General features: G+C 42.2%; 2 protein-coding genes across 3 annotated transcripts in view; one reads left to right on the forward strand and one right to left on the reverse strand.

Annotated features, from left to right (window-relative positions):
* man2b1 (mannosidase, alpha, class 2B, member 1) overlaps window positions 1-5,739 on the forward strand; it is an 18,744-nt gene extending 13,005 nt beyond the window's left edge. Inside the window, exons 15-24 of the mRNA XM_018740854.2 lie at window positions 123-220; window positions 836-956; window positions 1,595-1,713; window positions 2,078-2,179; window positions 2,914-3,001; window positions 3,283-3,363; window positions 3,530-3,751; window positions 4,235-4,384; window positions 4,504-4,606; window positions 5,120-5,739. Of these exons, the coding sequence (XP_018596370.1) occupies window positions 123-220; window positions 836-956; window positions 1,595-1,713; window positions 2,078-2,179; window positions 2,914-3,001; window positions 3,283-3,363; window positions 3,530-3,751; window positions 4,235-4,384; window positions 4,504-4,606; window positions 5,120-5,223 (1,188 nt within the window). The 3' untranslated portion in view covers window positions 5,224-5,739. The remainder of the gene's footprint in view (window positions 1-122; window positions 221-835; window positions 957-1,594; window positions 1,714-2,077; window positions 2,180-2,913; window positions 3,002-3,282; window positions 3,364-3,529; window positions 3,752-4,234; window positions 4,385-4,503; window positions 4,607-5,119) is intronic.
* Window positions 3,740-17,579, reverse strand: trmt1 (tRNA methyltransferase 1). 2 transcript variants are annotated; one of them, XM_018740856.2, is made up of 16 exons: window positions 17,520-17,579; window positions 14,982-15,401; window positions 14,280-14,469; window positions 12,667-12,854; window positions 10,968-11,083; window positions 9,643-9,755; window positions 9,407-9,555; window positions 9,205-9,288; window positions 9,057-9,126; window positions 8,644-8,778; window positions 8,438-8,523; window positions 7,935-8,043; window positions 7,753-7,829; window positions 6,612-6,843; window positions 6,433-6,526; window positions 3,740-3,812 (listed from the first exon to the last, which is right to left on the reverse strand). In XM_018740856.2, exons 2-15 carry the CDS (start codon window positions 15,374-15,376, stop codon window positions 6,446-6,448), a joined length of 2,025 nt encoding a protein of 674 aa, XP_018596372.2. In that variant the 5' UTR covers window positions 15,377-15,401; window positions 17,520-17,579; the 3' UTR covers window positions 3,740-3,812; window positions 6,433-6,445. The 2 variants fall into 2 exon arrangements, with proteins under 2 accessions (XP_018596372.2, XP_018596371.2); XM_018740855.2 differs by lacking the exon at window positions 3,740-3,812 and having other exon boundaries at window positions 6,073-6,526.
* Window positions 17,580-17,965: the final 386 nt, after the last annotated feature.

Raw genomic sequence — 17,965 nt, forward strand, 5'->3', positions numbered from 1 at the left:
TCAGCACTCTGTGTGAGAAGAGCACTCTATAAAAATTAATTGAATGAATGATGGCTGCAGAAATTATGCATCTGCCTTTTTTGTGAGACAGTCTTATCCAACCTTTTTTCTTTGTGCCCCAGTTTATCAGGGTGACCTTTGACCCTGACACAGGTCTAATGAACAGCCTGACTAACTTGGAGACAAAGCAAAAAATTCAACTCATGCAGAACTTCTACTGGTGAGTCTTCTGAACTACAAGATGCTAAAACTTTGAACTATATGTGTCAGGTACACACTGGCTCCTCAGCTTAACACTGGAACTGGAAGTCTGTTAATAATTCAGTAAAGCAAATGTAAATGACCGAAAATAAAAAAAGTAATCTCCCCAAACTCCTGCACAATGCCAGATTTTGACCTGTTTGTTCCATTAATTAGTGCAATGTTTGTCATTAATATAGACGGAGGAATACTAGACATGAGTTGCGAACCCTGTGGAAGGCAGCTGTTAATCCCAACACTCCTATTCAGTTCTTTACTAACATCTACTGGGTGGCTGCATAAGTACAGGTTGTGTTTGCTGTGAACAGAAACGCAACTAAAAATACAAGCATTTTTTTTCAGTTCACTTATGTATCTGAGAACATTTATAAGCTGACCATTTTGAACACAAGGAGCTGGTGTCTTTGCTTCTCTGTTACTCTAAGTGGTTTTCATTCTGTTTAGCCTGACTAGTTGATAGTGTATTCATTAACACTCATTGGAACTTGTCTGTGACTAGTCTGAACCTTTCTAGTCACTATATGTGTTCTGATAATTTTGTTTCATAAAAGCTGATCTGGTGCATATGTCACAGGTATAATGCCAGCGATGGAAATTCTGCAGACAGCAACCAGCCCTCAGGGGCATACATCTTCAGGCCCAACTCCTCCACACCAATAATTGTTAGCCAGACTGCCAAGACCTATACTCTGAAGGTGGTACCCCTGCCAGGTTAACATTTATCATGTCCAGCACAACTTCAGGGCCAACAAATTTATTTGTTTACATTTATTAACTTAGCTAATGCTTTTTTCCAAAGCATCTTACAATGTTAAGCTAGTTATTTACCTATTTATACAGCTGGGTAATTCTTATTGGAGTAATTTAGGGTATGTACCTTGCTCAAGGGTACTACAACCAGAGGTGGGAATCCTGTGATTTTTTTGGAAAACAGATAAATTTATTTTTATAGAGCGCTCTTCTCATGCAGTGACACAGAGCGCTTTAACACAGGCATAAAGCAAGAAAAACAAAATCACTGAAGAAAATGCCATTAAAAAAATACACTTGAAATATGCCTATCAGAACTCCCCCCCCCCCCCCCCCCCTTTTTCTTTGAAAGGCACTGTGCAACAGATGAAGAGCTTTAGATAAGGACACAATTATTGCTACTACTTTTGTAAACACACAGGACACCCATTTAGAGTAAACCTATACAAACACACCTACCGGTATAGCCAATGTACACCAACACAATCGGCATTTGACTTACTGTGCTTGTTGCTTTTGAATGGGCCCTGAAATATTTTTGGTCTGCTCCCTCTCTTACCCCTTGTGACCTGCCCTTCACCAGAATTCTGTGGTGCAGGAGGTGCAGCAGGAGTTCAGCCCCTGGGTGTCCCAGGTGGTGCGGCTCTACTGGGGAAGCAGGGAGCTGGAGCTGGAGTGGACCGTAGGGCCCATCCCTGTGGAGTGAGTGGAGTCTGGGATACGGGTGGCTAACAGGCTTAAAGTGGGCAGTGTCCACTATAGCATCTTGGAGACCCTCTGTTTGCCTTCTGAACTACTGATTTTGGGGGAGAGGGAATAATGCTAAACCTGCGTCTCTGAATATGTTTGCACACATTTATCTGCACTGGGGATGTTTTTGGAGGGAGATGGATTCTTTGAATCTTGTGTGAGAAAAATGAATAATTAACGTCTGTCATTTAGATGATTTCTGTCACTGGGGGGGGGGGGAATATGAACATGGCTGATTTGGTAGAGATTGTCTGGATGGGCTATATGAAGATGTAGCCTCTACTTTTCTTCATTTCCTCTACTCTCTCATTCTCAGGGATAGCCTTGGGAAAGAGGTCATCACCCGCCTGGACACCAACATTAATTCCTCTGGCTACTTCTATACGGACTCCAATGGCCGCGAGATGCTGGAAAGACGGTGAGGGGGTTGGGGGTCTGGGTTGGGCTTGTGGCTGCAGGTTCAGATCCCAGCTGCTATGCTTAAGCCTGAATAAAATGGTCACCCTGTCATTGTGTGCCATTTTTAATAGTTTATACGTTTACATTTAGTTATTTAGTAGATGTTTTTTTTTTTTTTTTCCCTTTTTTCTTCAAAGCGACTTCCAGTGAACTCTACGTAGTATTCTCAGCCCACACACGTTATTCACCAGGGTGATGTGCACTGCTAGATGCACTGCTTGCAATGGATCACTCATCCATACATCAGTGGAACACACTCTGTCACTCACACACTATGGGGGAACTTGAACAGCATGTCTTTGGACTGTGGGAGGAAACCCACACAGATAGTGGGAGAACATGCAAACTCCACACAGACTGAGCGGGAATTGAATCCATGTTCTCCTGCACAACCCAAGCGCTGTGAGACATCAGCGCTACTCGCTGTGCCACCATGCCACTCATATGTATTTATTTGATTAAATGCATAATTTAAATACATCTGCAGGAAGTGAAAATGACAGGGCAGTAAAAGTGCATTTGGGGAAGCAGAGTTAAGAGAAAAAGGGAGGGAACAATTCTGATTAGAATTTGCCCTAGAAGCACTGGATCCAAGGGTACTGGTGGTCACTTCAAAGACTTTACTCACACTTACATAATTCTGCATTCAGGTGTGCGAGCATGTGTTAGTGTCGTGTTTTGTCTTTGACTCAGGAAGGATTTCCGGCCCACCTGGGACCTGAAGCAGTCAGAGCCTGTTGCTGGTAACTACTACCCTATCAACTCCCGGATCTACATCAAGGTGCATATCTCGCTCAGTCTGCTGCACTTTTGGACAGCCTTTGTTTGTGCTGTCTCCCCTGTACCCCTCCCTTGGCCAACTGCCCTTCCCTTCCTTTGAATTCACTCTCTACCGCTCTGTGTCCAAGATTAAGCATCATTCTACCTTGTGCTTTTTGGCTCCTGTAACAAGTAGTTTTTGTTATCCTGTTTTACCCCCTGATGGCTGGGGTGATCATCACCCAGTGAGCATCTTTCAGGTATTGTGAGGCTGCTGCTGAGTTGCCATCATTTCTTTTTCAGGACAAGGTGAACCAGCTAACTGCCGTGACAGACCGCTCCCAGGGTGCCAGCAGCCTCCAGGATGGCTCTCTAGAGATCATGGTGAGACCCCCTGTCCTTTGCTGATCACATATAAATACATTCATATGAACAGATAAGAGAGAGACAAATATACACATGCAGCATATCCAGTGGATATTGTATCCAGGTTTGGTTTTTTTGCTTAAAGTGGATATTTCGATTCATGCTTCTTCCACCCTCTGACCAGCTGCACCGGAGGCTGCTGTACGATGACGTGCGTGGGGTCGGGGAGCCCCTGTCAGAGCCTGGCGATGATAACAAGGGGCTGGTGGTGCGTGGCCGCCTGCTGCTAGCCCTCACACCCCCCAAAGATGCCGCAGACATACATCGGCCCTTGGCCGAAGCACTCGTGCTGGAGCCATTGCTCGCTTTTCAGACTGGAGAGCTGCATCCAAACACAATACTGGAGGTGAGTGGGAGAAGGAAGGAACAGGTTGACTTGTGTTCTTGTCAGTGCTGTAAGTGTGATGCTACAAGTAGAAAGAAAGAAAGAAAGAGGAAAGAAAAAAAAAAAAAAAAAAAAAAAGGAAAACAGAGAGCCCATATTGGTTTTCCAGATATTCTCCACAATGTTAGAATGTTAGAGCTGCTGCCTGTGGACCAAAAGGTCACAGGTTCAAATCTATCCTCCATCTGTAGTACCCTTGAGAAAGGGCAAATTGCTGCAGTGAAATTACCCAGCTGTATAAATGGGTAAATAGTGGTAAATGCCTTAAGTGTAAGTTGCTTGGGGAAAAAAGCACTAGCTAAAGGAATAAATATAATTCCTAATGATTTTCCTTCACTGACATTGCTTTTCATTACTGTTGACTCTCATTGCTTGTCTTGTGAGGCTGTGTAGTTTTTTCCAAATTAAATGAATCTGGAAGTTGCATTCCATTTTCCCTTTCAGTTTTCAGGCCTGCAGGCTTCACTGCCCCCTGCTGTCCACTTGTTGACACTGTCCCAGTGGGACCAGGAATCTGTACTACTGAGGCTGGAGCACCAGTTCCAGGTCACTGAGAGCCCGACTAATTCGCAGCCTGTAACTGTCAACCTGAAGGTTAGGAATGGAGGGCAACACAACTTCTGCACTTGTATTAAAAATTCCTGTTGTAACCTCATGGTTAACATGCTGAAGTAAATGGAGGGCTGTCTGACCAAGGTTACTTGTGTTTACAGAAGCTGTTCTCTACCCTGGAGGTGGTGGGTGTGTCAGAGATGAACTTGTCAGCCAATCAGTGGAAAGATGAGATGAACCGCTTTGACTGGAAAACCAGTGGAGGTATAGTTACATTTAGTACTGGAAATACAAATGAGAAAGGGATATTTGGCATGTGCCAAAGTTGTTTGCACAAATGTGAAGTGTTTTGAAGCAATTCTAGTACTGTAACACCTTTAGGCTCTTGAGAAATCCCTAAATGCATTGCACTCTTATGGCACTTATTTTCATTGTTATGTTGACATGCAGTGAATTCAGATTTCAACTTGGCTCTATTTTAGCATACTAATGTTGGAGCTTAATAGGTTCTTTTTCTTATATGAAATAAAATTTTACCAGTTTATAGAGCTGGATGTTTTATTGTACAGAATTGGGTAAAGTGACTTTTTCCAAAGGTACAAAAGCAGAGCCACTTTCAAGAACTGAGTCTTTCTAGCAGTATTTTTAATTTGGTTTTGGATGTTTTTGTATATTAAGTCTGTACTGGTGCTGACTGTAACATTGAATGTTTAATCTGTCATAGGAAGCACTGTACAGCAAATGGTTGGGATACTGGAGCATGTGTATGTGTTTCAGGTGAGCAGTGCCCGCCTCGCAGATTGGGAGACACCTCCCCATGGGAAATCACCCTGAAGCCGATGGAGATCCAAACCTTCCTGCTACGAGTCAGGCAGAGATAGCTTCTCCTGGGCTGGCACCCAGCACATTGAATCAAGACTTGGCATCAAATCAGATCCTAAGTATTGTGCACATCCTGTGACTAACAAAACCTTTCACTCAGATCAGAATATTAGTAGCAGGCAATAAAATTAGATTAATTGCAATCCAATTTTTTTCTCCTGAACAACTCATGCTTGAGGCTTTAGTTCATGTGACAAATTGTACTTCATGCCAGAAAAAGATCTCAATCATGTTGAATTAACCACTTTGATACAGGGGCTGCTCCTTTTGTTATGAGCAATGTGTAGCTCTCAAGGGTCCAGTACTTAACCTCAGGGATGGGCTCAGCAGAAGCCACCCCCTCTCCCCTTTCTCTCAGCCCACAGATAATGCAGTCATGCCTTATCAGAGACCAAAATGCCTACATATTTCTTTGACTTGTGTAATTTTTTAAAACAAAATGTACATTTATACTATCAAATTACTTTTGATACATTGTATTTGTATTCATGAAAAGTAGCTGCAATAAATTCAAGGTTTTTTTTCAATGTTTGATAATCCCATTTAGCAGACTTGTTTGTGTAGTAATGTCATGATTTACCCATTCCTACAGCTGGCTAATGTTTACTGGTGCAATTAAGGGCAAGTACCATGATAAAAGGTGCTGCAGTAGGAGATTTGAACGGGAGTCCTTTGTCTACTCCGTGCTGCCCTGTACCAGTTGATGTTTCGCCTTAGCCCCCTTCAGCTAAAGTACTTGCTATAAGGTGCACATGCTATGAGCACTATATAGACCTTGATTCTTTTGCAGAAAAGATCTGCAGTAGTGTAAACAGTGACAATTACCCTAACATAACAGTACAAATTGATCTGGCACACTGAAGGGCAGCATTTTATTAGCCTTTTGACCTAGCCAAAAAAGACAAATACAGTGGAGCACTGGCTATACACTGCACTTCAAACCTCAACCTCATTGGGTTGTAGTTCTACCTTATGAATTTTATTATTCAAATACCTTTTCTGCAGTCTGCAACCCACACAGCCAATTTGAGCTCATACTAGACTTAGCACCTAGTGAGCTTACTTACAGCTGACTCTCAGCAACTTCAGTCCAGTTTGAACTGTTATTTAAAATGCTCAATAGCATTTTCTTCAGCCCACTGTCTATAAAGACACTTGCATCATATTGATACTAAGGAGGCCATGCATAATAAGGGTTCAAACAGTGCCTGCATGAAGACATCACTCCATCGTTGCTCCAGTGTCTTTCTCCTGCTGTGGCTCATGGGAATAGCAGCAATCCTCACCTTGAGAACACAATCCCTGGACAGGAAAAGATGCAAGTGAGGACCACTGAAGGGGGCTACCAGAAAAACCACTGTGGACCCCTTCCCTCCCTAGTTTGTACCTGTCGGAACTTCTTGCAAGGGAAGTTTTTGAGATTGGACGTGTCTGCTGTTGGCTTCTTCCTCTTGTTCTGGAGCTGCTTACGGCGGTCATCCAGGTCGGGGGGTGCTCCTCCAGCTCTGGCACGAGCCTTGGGCCCCCAGTTCGCATGCGGGTTCTCCTGGAAGCGTACAAGCTGCCGGCGTCGAGACTGGGGATTTGCATCCTGCCGCACAGTGAAACATGCCTGCAGACTGGGGGACAGGACAGCCAGAGGCTCCACTAAAAGCAGTATTTCCTTGTCATGTTAAGGATTTCATCAGAACTGGAAAGGGATAATTAAGCAATAAAGAGCACTTGTCCACTCTAGTCTGTTACAAAATGCAATCAGAATTGCTTGGCTGGTTGTCATGCAAGTCATATATTCTGAAGATATGGAAGTAATGTGAAGAGCCAAAGATACAAATGTAAAAGTCCTATAGAACATTCATTAATAATGACAGTTATATCAAAAAAAAGTTTCAGAACCTAACCTGTGAATAATCGACATCCTTCAACACAACCTTTTATTGATTGCAACTCTGCTAAAAAATAACTTTGGATACAAAACTTTTACATTTATTTAGCAGACTTTTCTCCAAAGCGACTTCCCATGAACTCTATGTAGCGTTATCAGCCCACACACCTTATTCACCCAGATTACCTACACTAATAGATACACTACTTACAATAGGTCACTCCATCCATACATTAGTGGAACGCATACTGTGTCACACACACACACACACTATGGGGGTACCTGAACAGTACGTCTTTGGACTGTGGGAGGAAACTGGAGCACCCGGAGGAAACCCACACAGACTGAGCAGGGATCGAACCCATGTCCTCTCGCACCACCCAGGCACTGTGTGAGAGCAGCGCTACTCACTGTGCCACCCAACTTTTACAATGATTTCCTGTCCCATTTGTTTGTGAGCTGATGGGGGGTGTATAGAGGAAAGAAAGTACTCAGTGCAGACATAAGCACTTTTCAAAAAGGGCTATTTGTCTAGAATTACTGTATTTAATTTTTGCCAGTTATATTCTGCATAGGTCTCCTATCCAAGCTTCTACAGACTCCACCCCATGAGGACCAAAGTTGCACATCCCTGAACTGCACTTACTTGGGTTCCGTGGACAGGATTTGAAATGCCGGGCTAGTCTCTGACAGTTTCTCTCGCTTCACAGGATGGTTCTTCTCCTGCAAACAAAATTAAACTTGAGGTCCAAACATTGGCTGAATGTGGTCTGGGGAAAACCACACCACAATGCCGCCAGATTCATTCCCACAATCCCATGCCCTTACCCAGCACCGCATGATGTCCCATATCGCACTGGGTGGTGCATCGGTTTTGACAGCATTCTTGCAGGCGTGCGAGAGGGACACTCTGTAGCCTGCGTGGAGAAGAGCGGACCTGCAAAGAAGCAGGACACCCTGACAAACACAGTCTTACAGCATAGAGCACTTTTGATGGACTGCTTTTTTTTTTTTTTTTTTAAAAAACCAGCAGGAATGTCAACTCTGCTTTGTTGATTAATGATGACAGAAGTGGTACGACAGAGGGTACAGATGCATTACAAGATAAGTGCAACAGACAAGATCATCATATGCAAGCTATACTGTTCAATAGCGTATGGAAATCTTGAGACATACAGCAGAGGGTAGCATCAAATTCTGTTCTGCTTTACGTGTTATAGAAAAAAACAAAGGGGCGCGTCACTCAGGGCTGGGGTTTACAAGATGTATAGTAACTGAAGTACCAAGGAGTCTGAAGCTAATCTATGTGACGCCATGTAATATGTTTTTACCTGAACTGCAGCAGAGACGGGGTGTTGCAGCGCACAGTGCTGCTCAAGCCATCAAGGGTATAGTAAAACGGCACATCCTCAAGTTCCTTATTGAGGAAAGAAAGGAAAAGAATGGGGAGGGACACACCCATACACTTGATATTTAGAAACCCATACATGTCAGGAAACCCCATCTAACCTCAACCCCATCCAAGACCACCCTGTACCTCTGTGACCATGCTGAGCATCCCCTCAATACGGCGGGATGTCCCGAAGCGGGAGGGATTCCCTGAAACTGCGGACAGGACCTTCTGTACAAACTCGGTATTGTGGATGGGTTCTGCCCAGATTGGACCTCCCAGCTTATGGTCAATATAGGAAGCAGAGGACAGCAAAAGAGCACATCAAAATGAACACATGTCCAGAAAATGTTCAAATTACACAGCTGATTCTGTACTGCAGCAAAAGAGTTTTTAGAATAATTCATCTACAATTTTTTTTTTTTTTTTTTAAATCAAGTCAGTATAGCACCCAAACATAGTGCAGCTTAAGATTTGAAATATACTGTAGACAAGAGAAAACCGCAAACCTGCTTCCAGACACATCAGTTTAAGGTAAATAATGACAACAGGAGGCTCACCTGATGTCTCTGTCCACAGTGCTCACAGCTGGGGCCAACAGGCGGTCCAGTGGCTGCAGTGTACTTCATGCTGAAATACACCCAAACACATTGGCTGGGGCTTCAGAGACACCATGACTTACAGTCAGACCTCCAAAGGGTGCCGTACTTCTTTCCCTGGCAGATGCGTTTGCCCATCCGTTGCAGGTGGAAGGAGCCGCAGCCCACGCAGTTGTACACCAGCGCCTGCTTGCTGAAACACAAACATGCTCGCGGTTGGACAGTTACATTTATATTTTGATTTTTTTTTTTTTAATGAACGAACATGACCAGAGTACAGCGCTGCAGCAAACCGGGTTACACTGTAGTACCTGGCTGAGTGCTTGGCCTTGGCTTGGCCTGTGCGAACCCGCACAAACACCCGGATGTAGAAGTCTGCACTGATGGAGAGCAGAGGTTCAATGTAGCGCTGGTAGACCCCCGCCCGCTGGTCCAGGCTGTGCAGGATGATACGCAGTGCCTGCAGAAACACATAGCACAGCTACACACACACACGCCCTTCTGAGCAAGAAACAAAATGCCACTTACAGCTCTCCAGTCCTCTCACCATCTCATGGCAGTACTTGGCCTTGATTGATACAGAGCCGTACTTGTTATAGCACGTCTCGCCGCAGTTGCCTGCCATCACAGCCATGTCGGTGCAAGTCACACAGAGCAGCCCTGTTCCACATGAAGAAGAGGGTGACGGAAGAAGTGACCCATAGAAACCTTATATACATAATGTTATTGTATTGTGACTACTTTTACCTTCAATATTATCATTTACAATATTTAAGACATATACTGTAATACTAATCACACCAAGAAACCTGTATGGTTATGCACAGGCATTCCCCGGATTACGAACAAGTTCTGTTCCTAATTCTAAGTCAGGACAGTTGGAAATGGCGGGTATCTAAAGTCAGTTTGTCAAATGTTTGTCTTAGCATATCGTGTACCTTTCTGCACATAAAAAAATTAAAGAAAAACTTTCAGATACACTAAAACATCTTTAATAACAATAGAGTAATAATACAATGTAATGAATAATAAATGTAACTACGTACAGTATTTATGACAAAGATAAATGTTACTACAGTATTTATAATACAGAAAGAGAATGTGTATGTATAAAAACATTAAAGAAACTGCTTTTTCAGTGTTAGTTGGTGTTTCACCTTTTTCCGATTGCGTTATTATTTCCTCTTTAGTTACAATCGTGATTGTTTTCCATTTCTTGGATGCATCACCAACACTTGCATCACATTTACACTTTGGTGCCATAGTTAGGAGTTTTTTTTTTTTTTCTTTTTAATAAATAAAAAAAAAAAGAAGAAAAAAAGGAAAAAAAAAAAAAAAAAGCCAAATACAGCAACACACAACACTGTGCTCCGTGTCATATTGAGCAGGCAGAAGACTGAGGTGTGTGTGTGTGTGGACCCAATCGCGGGACCATTATTCTCAGTACACAAGAGAGCAGGCAAGATTTATGGTCGGGGACAGGCGTGGGTCGGATAGGACAGTAGTAGGATTTACAGGGAGGTGGTTCGTAACTACAGGTTGTAGTAAGTCGGACGTTTGTAACCCGGGAACTGCCTGTATTCCTTTACTGAAGCTCTTCTCCAAGGCACCTTAGGTGAAGTTTGTATACTATGCTACTTACTGATTTATGCATTTATACACAGTTGGGTATATTTAACTACCAGTTCAGAGTAAGAACCTTGACCAAGGGTACACCAGCTGGATCAAGACTCTAACCTCGGTGCTTTGATTGCAAGGCAACAGTTTTAACCATTGCACTAACCTTCTGCTCCCATATAATATCCAGTCACTGTTCACATAGACAAAGTGAGCAATAAATACAACAGACCATCTAACACCAGCAAAACTGACCTCCATCACTGACAGCCTGTACCGCTGCATCCACAAAAGGGGCGGGGCTACCATAGGGGTCCAGATCGATGACATCGTAGCGGTCCTTCCGCCCACGGGCCTCATACATCAGAATGCTGGCGACACATATCAACGGAGTAACAAGCACCGAGCAAAAAAAACCTGGCAGCTCACATGTAGGCGTGAAGGGTTTGAAGAACTAGCAGCACTTAACAGATTTTGTCTTTAAATGTAAATGCAGGAGAATGAACCACATTACCGGGTCATTAGCAGCACTCCTTGCATAGTTCTCAGCATCTATCTGCATGACAATCCATTAATGGCTCGACATTTATAAATACTACACGCTGAAAAAGGCTCAGCACCTGCTGCAGTATGTTGGGAAACATTAAGAGAATTCCGCATAGAAATGGAAACTTGTTTATTCCTCCAAGTTGATGCATCACTGACCAAGAATGTCAGATTTGCTAAAATCATTCCCGCAGCACGAGCAAACAATCAAGATCTGAGAAAATTTGTTTTGGTCAACTGTCTTTTGGCATCAATAATGATGCACTGAGCAACTCAAAGGCAAGAACCGGCAACTCGTGCTGTATTATATTGGACACTGATGAAAAAATCTATATGGAAACTCCCGATGTACATAGAAACATGTGTTGATCATTCTTACACATATAGCAAGAAATGGTGTCCTACTGCTACAAACCACACCAGAAGCTGCCCCCACAGACATGTGGTTCACTCAGGTATTGACTTCCTTCTACAAGAAAAGCTAATATGTGTCCTGCATCATAATTCATTCATTCTAATGAATTCTGGAAAATCTGTTTCCCTTTTTAGAATTCCTTAGACAGTGCTATATGACAACCCTTTTCAATTATTATAACCTTTTGTCCTTGTTCTGTATTTACGTGCATCTCCATTTATTTTCCTCAGAATTCTGCTTCAGCCTGTGTTGCTCTAACCCAGTTCTGTTGCCAAGTCTAAATTTAATTTAAAAAAGAAAGTGGGAACTCTTGCAGGATACACTAGACATTGGAGAAGGAGGGGGGGAGAGAAAAAAAAAAAAAAAACTACAGGGAAATTGCCAGTAGGGGCTGAACCAAACCACCTCTCCGAACATTTGAACTTATGCTTTAATTAATAACATAATAAATACTGACAGTTTATACCAGACCATTCACAGTTCAATAATTACACTAACTAGAACTTAAAATATTTACCAGAACACTGTGGGGGCCATTTGGAAACTTTACCCAGCATTTAATGTATGCTTGTTAAGGTATAATTTGGTATTTCAGTTCACTCTTCTGCTAATGTGAATTCTTGAAAGACTGCATGCAGACTGATGCTCATGAGTCTATAAACATATCAGCAATTCATTCCTCCACCCCAGTTTATACTATTTATACTGTTTGGCTGTTCCCACTATAAACTACCCTTGCTTATTCAGTATCGGATTATTTACATTGTTACTTTTTGTCAGGCGCTTAGGAATAAAAGTACAGTTTGTGTTTGGATCTATGTAATGTAATTCACTAATGAAAAGGCATTTAATTCTGTCAGGAAACAAGGGTAAAGCAATTACAGTGATGCCTGAGGGGATCTTTCACCCTGGACAGCAGTGTGGTGACTAGGGAAGCATTTCCCAGTCTTTTTAACATCATTGGGTGAGTGGAAGAGTGTTTTAGGACCCCACCTGGCATCCCTCTGGCTGGCCTTCAGTAGGTGCGAGATGCCGTTGTACTGGGCATTGCGCGCGATGAGCGCAGCTGCACGGGCTGAGCAGTCATTGGCTGTCACGCTCTTTAAACCAGGCACCTCGAGGGCAAAGCGTACTGAGCGCAGACCTGATGCAGCCAGACCTTCCAGCACACGAAGCCCTTGCTGATGTGGTGGGGAAGAGAAAGCACACATCCTTATTTTACATATAAATATATACACGCATGCACATACACATATTACAAATTACACTGTTATACTGGATGGCTCTCCAGTATAACAATTGCTGCTTTTACAAAAATTTGGACTTATGACCAAATGTAATTTGTACCCTAAAATTCACACTGTGAACTATTAACTGACATTTACAAGAAATGCTTTGTACTGGCTTCTAAGCACCAGCTCTTGCTTGATTGCTAAGAACACCCCTTTTGAATCTTAATTGAAATTTTCATATTTTTTATAGATAACCTGAAGGCCCTTTATCTAGTCTGAAATTCAGATATTACATCTCACCCACAAATTAACCTGAAGATGACATAAATTTCATCATGCTTCCTTCAGTTGAGAAAGCAGGAGGACACGCCTTCAACTATAGAGCATCTAAACTATGGCATAGTCTACCAGCTACTATCAGAAATGCCCTGTCTGTATCACTCTTTGAATGCAGGCTAAAGACTTACGTTTGCATACTTGGCCAAATAAATCAAATTCTGATGTTCACTCAATGAATATCACTAAGCAGTGTAATTCCAATTGGCTGTGTTTCTGTTTATCCCACCTCTGTATTAACCTCGATGGACTGGCATCCCGTCCTAGGCGTGTCCCTTCCCCCTTTAGCACTGCACCCTGTGTTGCCGGATTAGGCTCCGGTTCGCCGCAACCCCGCTCGGGACAAGCGCTTTCAGACAGCGTGTGTGTGTTAACCTGTATAATCTCCAAGTTATCATTTACTAACAATTTTGTTCTTGTAGAGCATTGTTTCCCTATGATAAGACCTGAGGAGGCTGGCCAGTCATCATACCAGCACCCCATGCTGACTGAAGCTGGTGACCACCTGCCACGATGGACAAGATGTACTTATGTGAACTGGGACATCAAGTTAACGCTCAGCTACAATGTTGTTATTAGTTGTAAATTGACTTAAATGGCTTATTTAAACTAGAATAGGAGGGGTGGGCAGCCACTAGCACTTGGACCCCCAGAGGTTTTTTCTCCATTGACTTTAAGTTGGGAGTTTATGGTCCTTTCCTTCATGGCCAGTAGGGATACTTATAGCTTTAATAACTGCATGGATAATGTATTACTCTAGTATATAGTCAACTTTTTTTGTCTCATGCCTTTGTTCAGCTATCTCTGTCACTGTGTTAGAAGAGCTCTATAAAAATAAATTGAATATTTCACTGGAACAAATCAGGTAAAATACTGTTTTCAGAGGTACTACAGGTGGAGTTCTATTGAGGGATAAGAACAGGACCCTACTAGAACTAGCAACCTTCAAGTTACAAGTTTGCATCAAACAAATGTAATGCTAAGTGAGTTTAATGAACAGGTGCCAGGAGAATCTGGTATTGTTTATTAAAAAAGTACCTCACAAGGCTCCCCAACCACTGCCACTGGAGCCTCCAGTCCCTGCTTCTGCTCTCCCTCCTGCACTTCCTCCATCTCTTGGCTCTCCTCAGACAAACTGACAACCACACGCTCCTTTTCCCCTGGCACCACCAATCGCACCCCTTTCTGAGACAGGAGCTCCCTTGCGTACTCTGTGATCACAGCACAGCTAAGGAAAAGACAGACTAATTTAATATGTGAGGCTTCTGGAAGGAAATTGCGAAAAATTTATTTAATAGAGACCCTTCTAAGATCTCTATATGAAGAAACACACAGACAGAGCAATATATCACTACTGCTTATAGGAATAAATTATCTCTTTAGATAATGTCAAAACACAAATAAGTCATTTATTTAACTTACTCTATTGTAAACTTGGTAGAGCAGCTCAAATTATATTTGTATTCCTTATTCAGCTGTAGTCATTTCTAAGATAGCTTACAATGTTTGTTTTGTACATTAAATAAAAATATTTACTCATATATTCTTACTTCATCAATTAATCAAGAATGCAACAGCAGGAGCGGGATTCAAACCAGAGACCTTCATGTTAGAAAGTAACAGCCCTACTCATTATACCATCAACTGCCCATAACAAAAACTAATGACAGGCGGGCGCTTTTTCCATAACAACAAAAGCAATAATAGGCATTGTGTAAAAAAAGATAAGTGCTAACTCACGTCAGGTCTCTGTTGAACTCCTGCACGGGATTATAGAAAACCTCGTTGGCACTTGGAAACAAGATGGCTGCTTTTCCCTCCTTCACCACAGTCTCCCCTGGCAGCAGCTCCGTAGTGCCATCCCGATCCATCCCACCCGGAACACTGGCTGAGCCATTGACTTCCTCTTCTGCAGGGGTTTCAGTGGGTGTGGTAGTTTCAGCAGTAGCATCACACCTAACCACAGTGGTGGCTTGCTGGTCTTCAGAGGCCCCAGTGACATCCATGATCCAAAGGCCTCTCTGAACAGCAATGCCTGTTCCTCTTAGTGCCCTGAAAAGAGGGTCTCTCCAACCAGCAGAGCTCAACACACTGAAAGCAGCAGAACGAATCCAATGCCCAGTCCTGATCAGCATGGACTGGGTCTCCTACCAAATACACCTTTAGACAAAAAGAGGAGATGAAGCACAGGACGATAAGAAAAATTTAAAAACTTAAAACCTCTGTATATACTATCTAGATAGCACAACCATAAACAAACCATGTCAGACATGAACGTGCTACCTGCACCCCCACCCAGGGTTGCCAACCCCTGCAGAAGAAAATAAGGGGCACCTTTGGGTTCTTTATAGGAAAATAAGGGACAGTAAAAGGGACACTCAGAATTTCTATGTACATGTGTAAAAAAAGAAGTCTCTGCTTGACTGTATAAAATGTTAAAATGAAATCAGACAAATTTAATTTGCTTTTAGCTCACTGACATACATGGAAGTGGTAAAAAATAAACTAATTTTAATGTCATGCTAAAGTCTCACACACTATTACTCATTATTACTATTACTATTATTACATAATACTCATTACTAATAACAACATATTATGATATTGTACATCATATTTTAAGTTTTGGGAGGCAATCGGTTGTCCAATATATTTGTTTTATAAATTAGTTTAGTTGTTCTATTGGAAATGCGATATATGCGACGATGTGCTCAGTCAAAGAAGTGTGCTGCTATTCAGTTTTGTAAAAACTAGAAATTATTTTGGTGTTGATGCAAATCAAATGCCTTGGTCGGTGGGTAAATGTGTTGATTTTTGTGTGTTTTTTTTTTTTTTTTTAAACAATCTAGCGGTGCAACTAGTACTACTAGTTGAACTACTGCGCAGTGAAGAAGGAGTTGGTAAAACTAAAGCCTGGTGGTTGATTGTCTGAATAAGTGTTGGGTATTATCGAATTAATCATTTAATGACTTTTGTTGGATTTGCCAGCTGTTTCACATCCGTTTTGCGATTTGTTTTCTAATCTTTTAACATTTATACGAACTGCGAAGTTTATGTATGCAATCATTACAAATATATGTAATACATGCTTTTAAAATAAATAAATGTCTCTGGGTCTGAAGGAGTTAGGCATACGGGACCGTGTTCCGTGTACATGCAACTCTAGCCTACGGGACGGTTAGCAACCCTACCCACCCGTAGTAGGTACACAATACAGGAAACATAAACAAACTGCTACTTGACCTGCCTCTTCATTAAAGAAGATGTTTAAGACAGAGTGCACTAACATTTTTAGACTGATTTGTTCATCCTGCTTTTAAAATAAATAAATGTCTCTGGGTCTGAAGGAGTTAGGCATACGGGACCGTGTTCCGTGTACATGCAACTCTAGCCTACGGGACGGTTAGCAACCCTACCCACCCGTAGTAGGTACACAATACAGGAAACATAAACAAACTGCTACTTGACCTGCCTCTTCATTAAAGAAGATGTTTAAGACAGAGTGCACTAACATTTTTAGACTGATTTGTTCATCCTAGTTAGATCACTCACTCACTGTGCAGCTCTGCAGTGCTGAGTGCAGAGTAAGACGTGTTGTATCATGGACTCGGAGTTCACCTACCTATAGGTTTCTGTTCAGCGAACTACTGTTTGAAAATTAAAGTGAAAATCCTTTAGCATTTAAACATAAACGTCACCTCAATGCTGGAACATAACTAATACCACACCGACTCTTTTGTAATCACTAGAGAAACTGAATCACATGGCCGCTGGAAATACGGAAACTACGGAAGCCGAGAGGGTGAAGAAGGGAATTAATTATAAAACGCCAACGACGTATCCCTAAAACGGAGCTTTTTGAATTCACGAAACTAATGAAAGAAAGTTGTGAATATTACAATTTTAAATAAAATATATTTGAATTTTACACTGCCCATGATATGAAATAACAGAATAATCGTTGTGACTATCCTATTTTCACAATTCATTTATTCTTTAAAAAGCTGTGATGCATTTATTAGTTATAACAGTGACTTAGCTCACATGGACAGCATGTTGTAACGTTTGGTTTGCACATTAACAAGGTACTGTGTTACCCCACTCTGAGACAGGTGCCCGACTGGAATGAACTGAAATAGTGACGGAGACCTGACACGAATTAGCATGCAACCGGTTCTGGCTGTGACTTTTTTTATTTCTTTAACTTTTTACAATTTCAACATAAACAAGAATAACTTATTTCACAGCATTTATGATGTTTTAAACTGTTTTACTAACCTGAAAAGTGATAAGGAGACCAGACACGAGTTAGCATGCATCCGGTGACTTTGTTTCTTTAACTTTGACCCTTTTGCCAGAACCAGAGGCTCCTTACCACTGCCAGCGCCACCTACAGGATCTACTATTGAACAGCATTCACACGCTGGTCAATTACGAACTGTTCTGCTGCAACCGAGCGCAACGCGAAAAAAATGTTTCCGGCCGTCTCTCCCCTTTTTTCCATTCAATTTTGAACCCACTACACTACTTACAGTTTTCTACCCATTTACACAGCGGACTATCCTTCCTGCACCAATTCAAAGTACCTTCAGGGTATTTCAGATGCACGATTAGGAGCCCGGACTTCTAGGGTGCAAGAGCAGCCTAACACACTACAACTCGCTGCCCTAGGTGTTTATGTTGTTTATGCTTCTTTTCGACAACCCAAAAATTCCAAAGCTTTA

Source organism: Scleropages formosus, chromosome 20, assembly GCF_900964775.1.
Source record: "Scleropages formosus chromosome 20, fSclFor1.1, whole genome shotgun sequence".
Lineage (NCBI taxonomy): Eukaryota > Metazoa > Chordata > Actinopteri > Osteoglossiformes > Osteoglossidae > Scleropages > Scleropages formosus.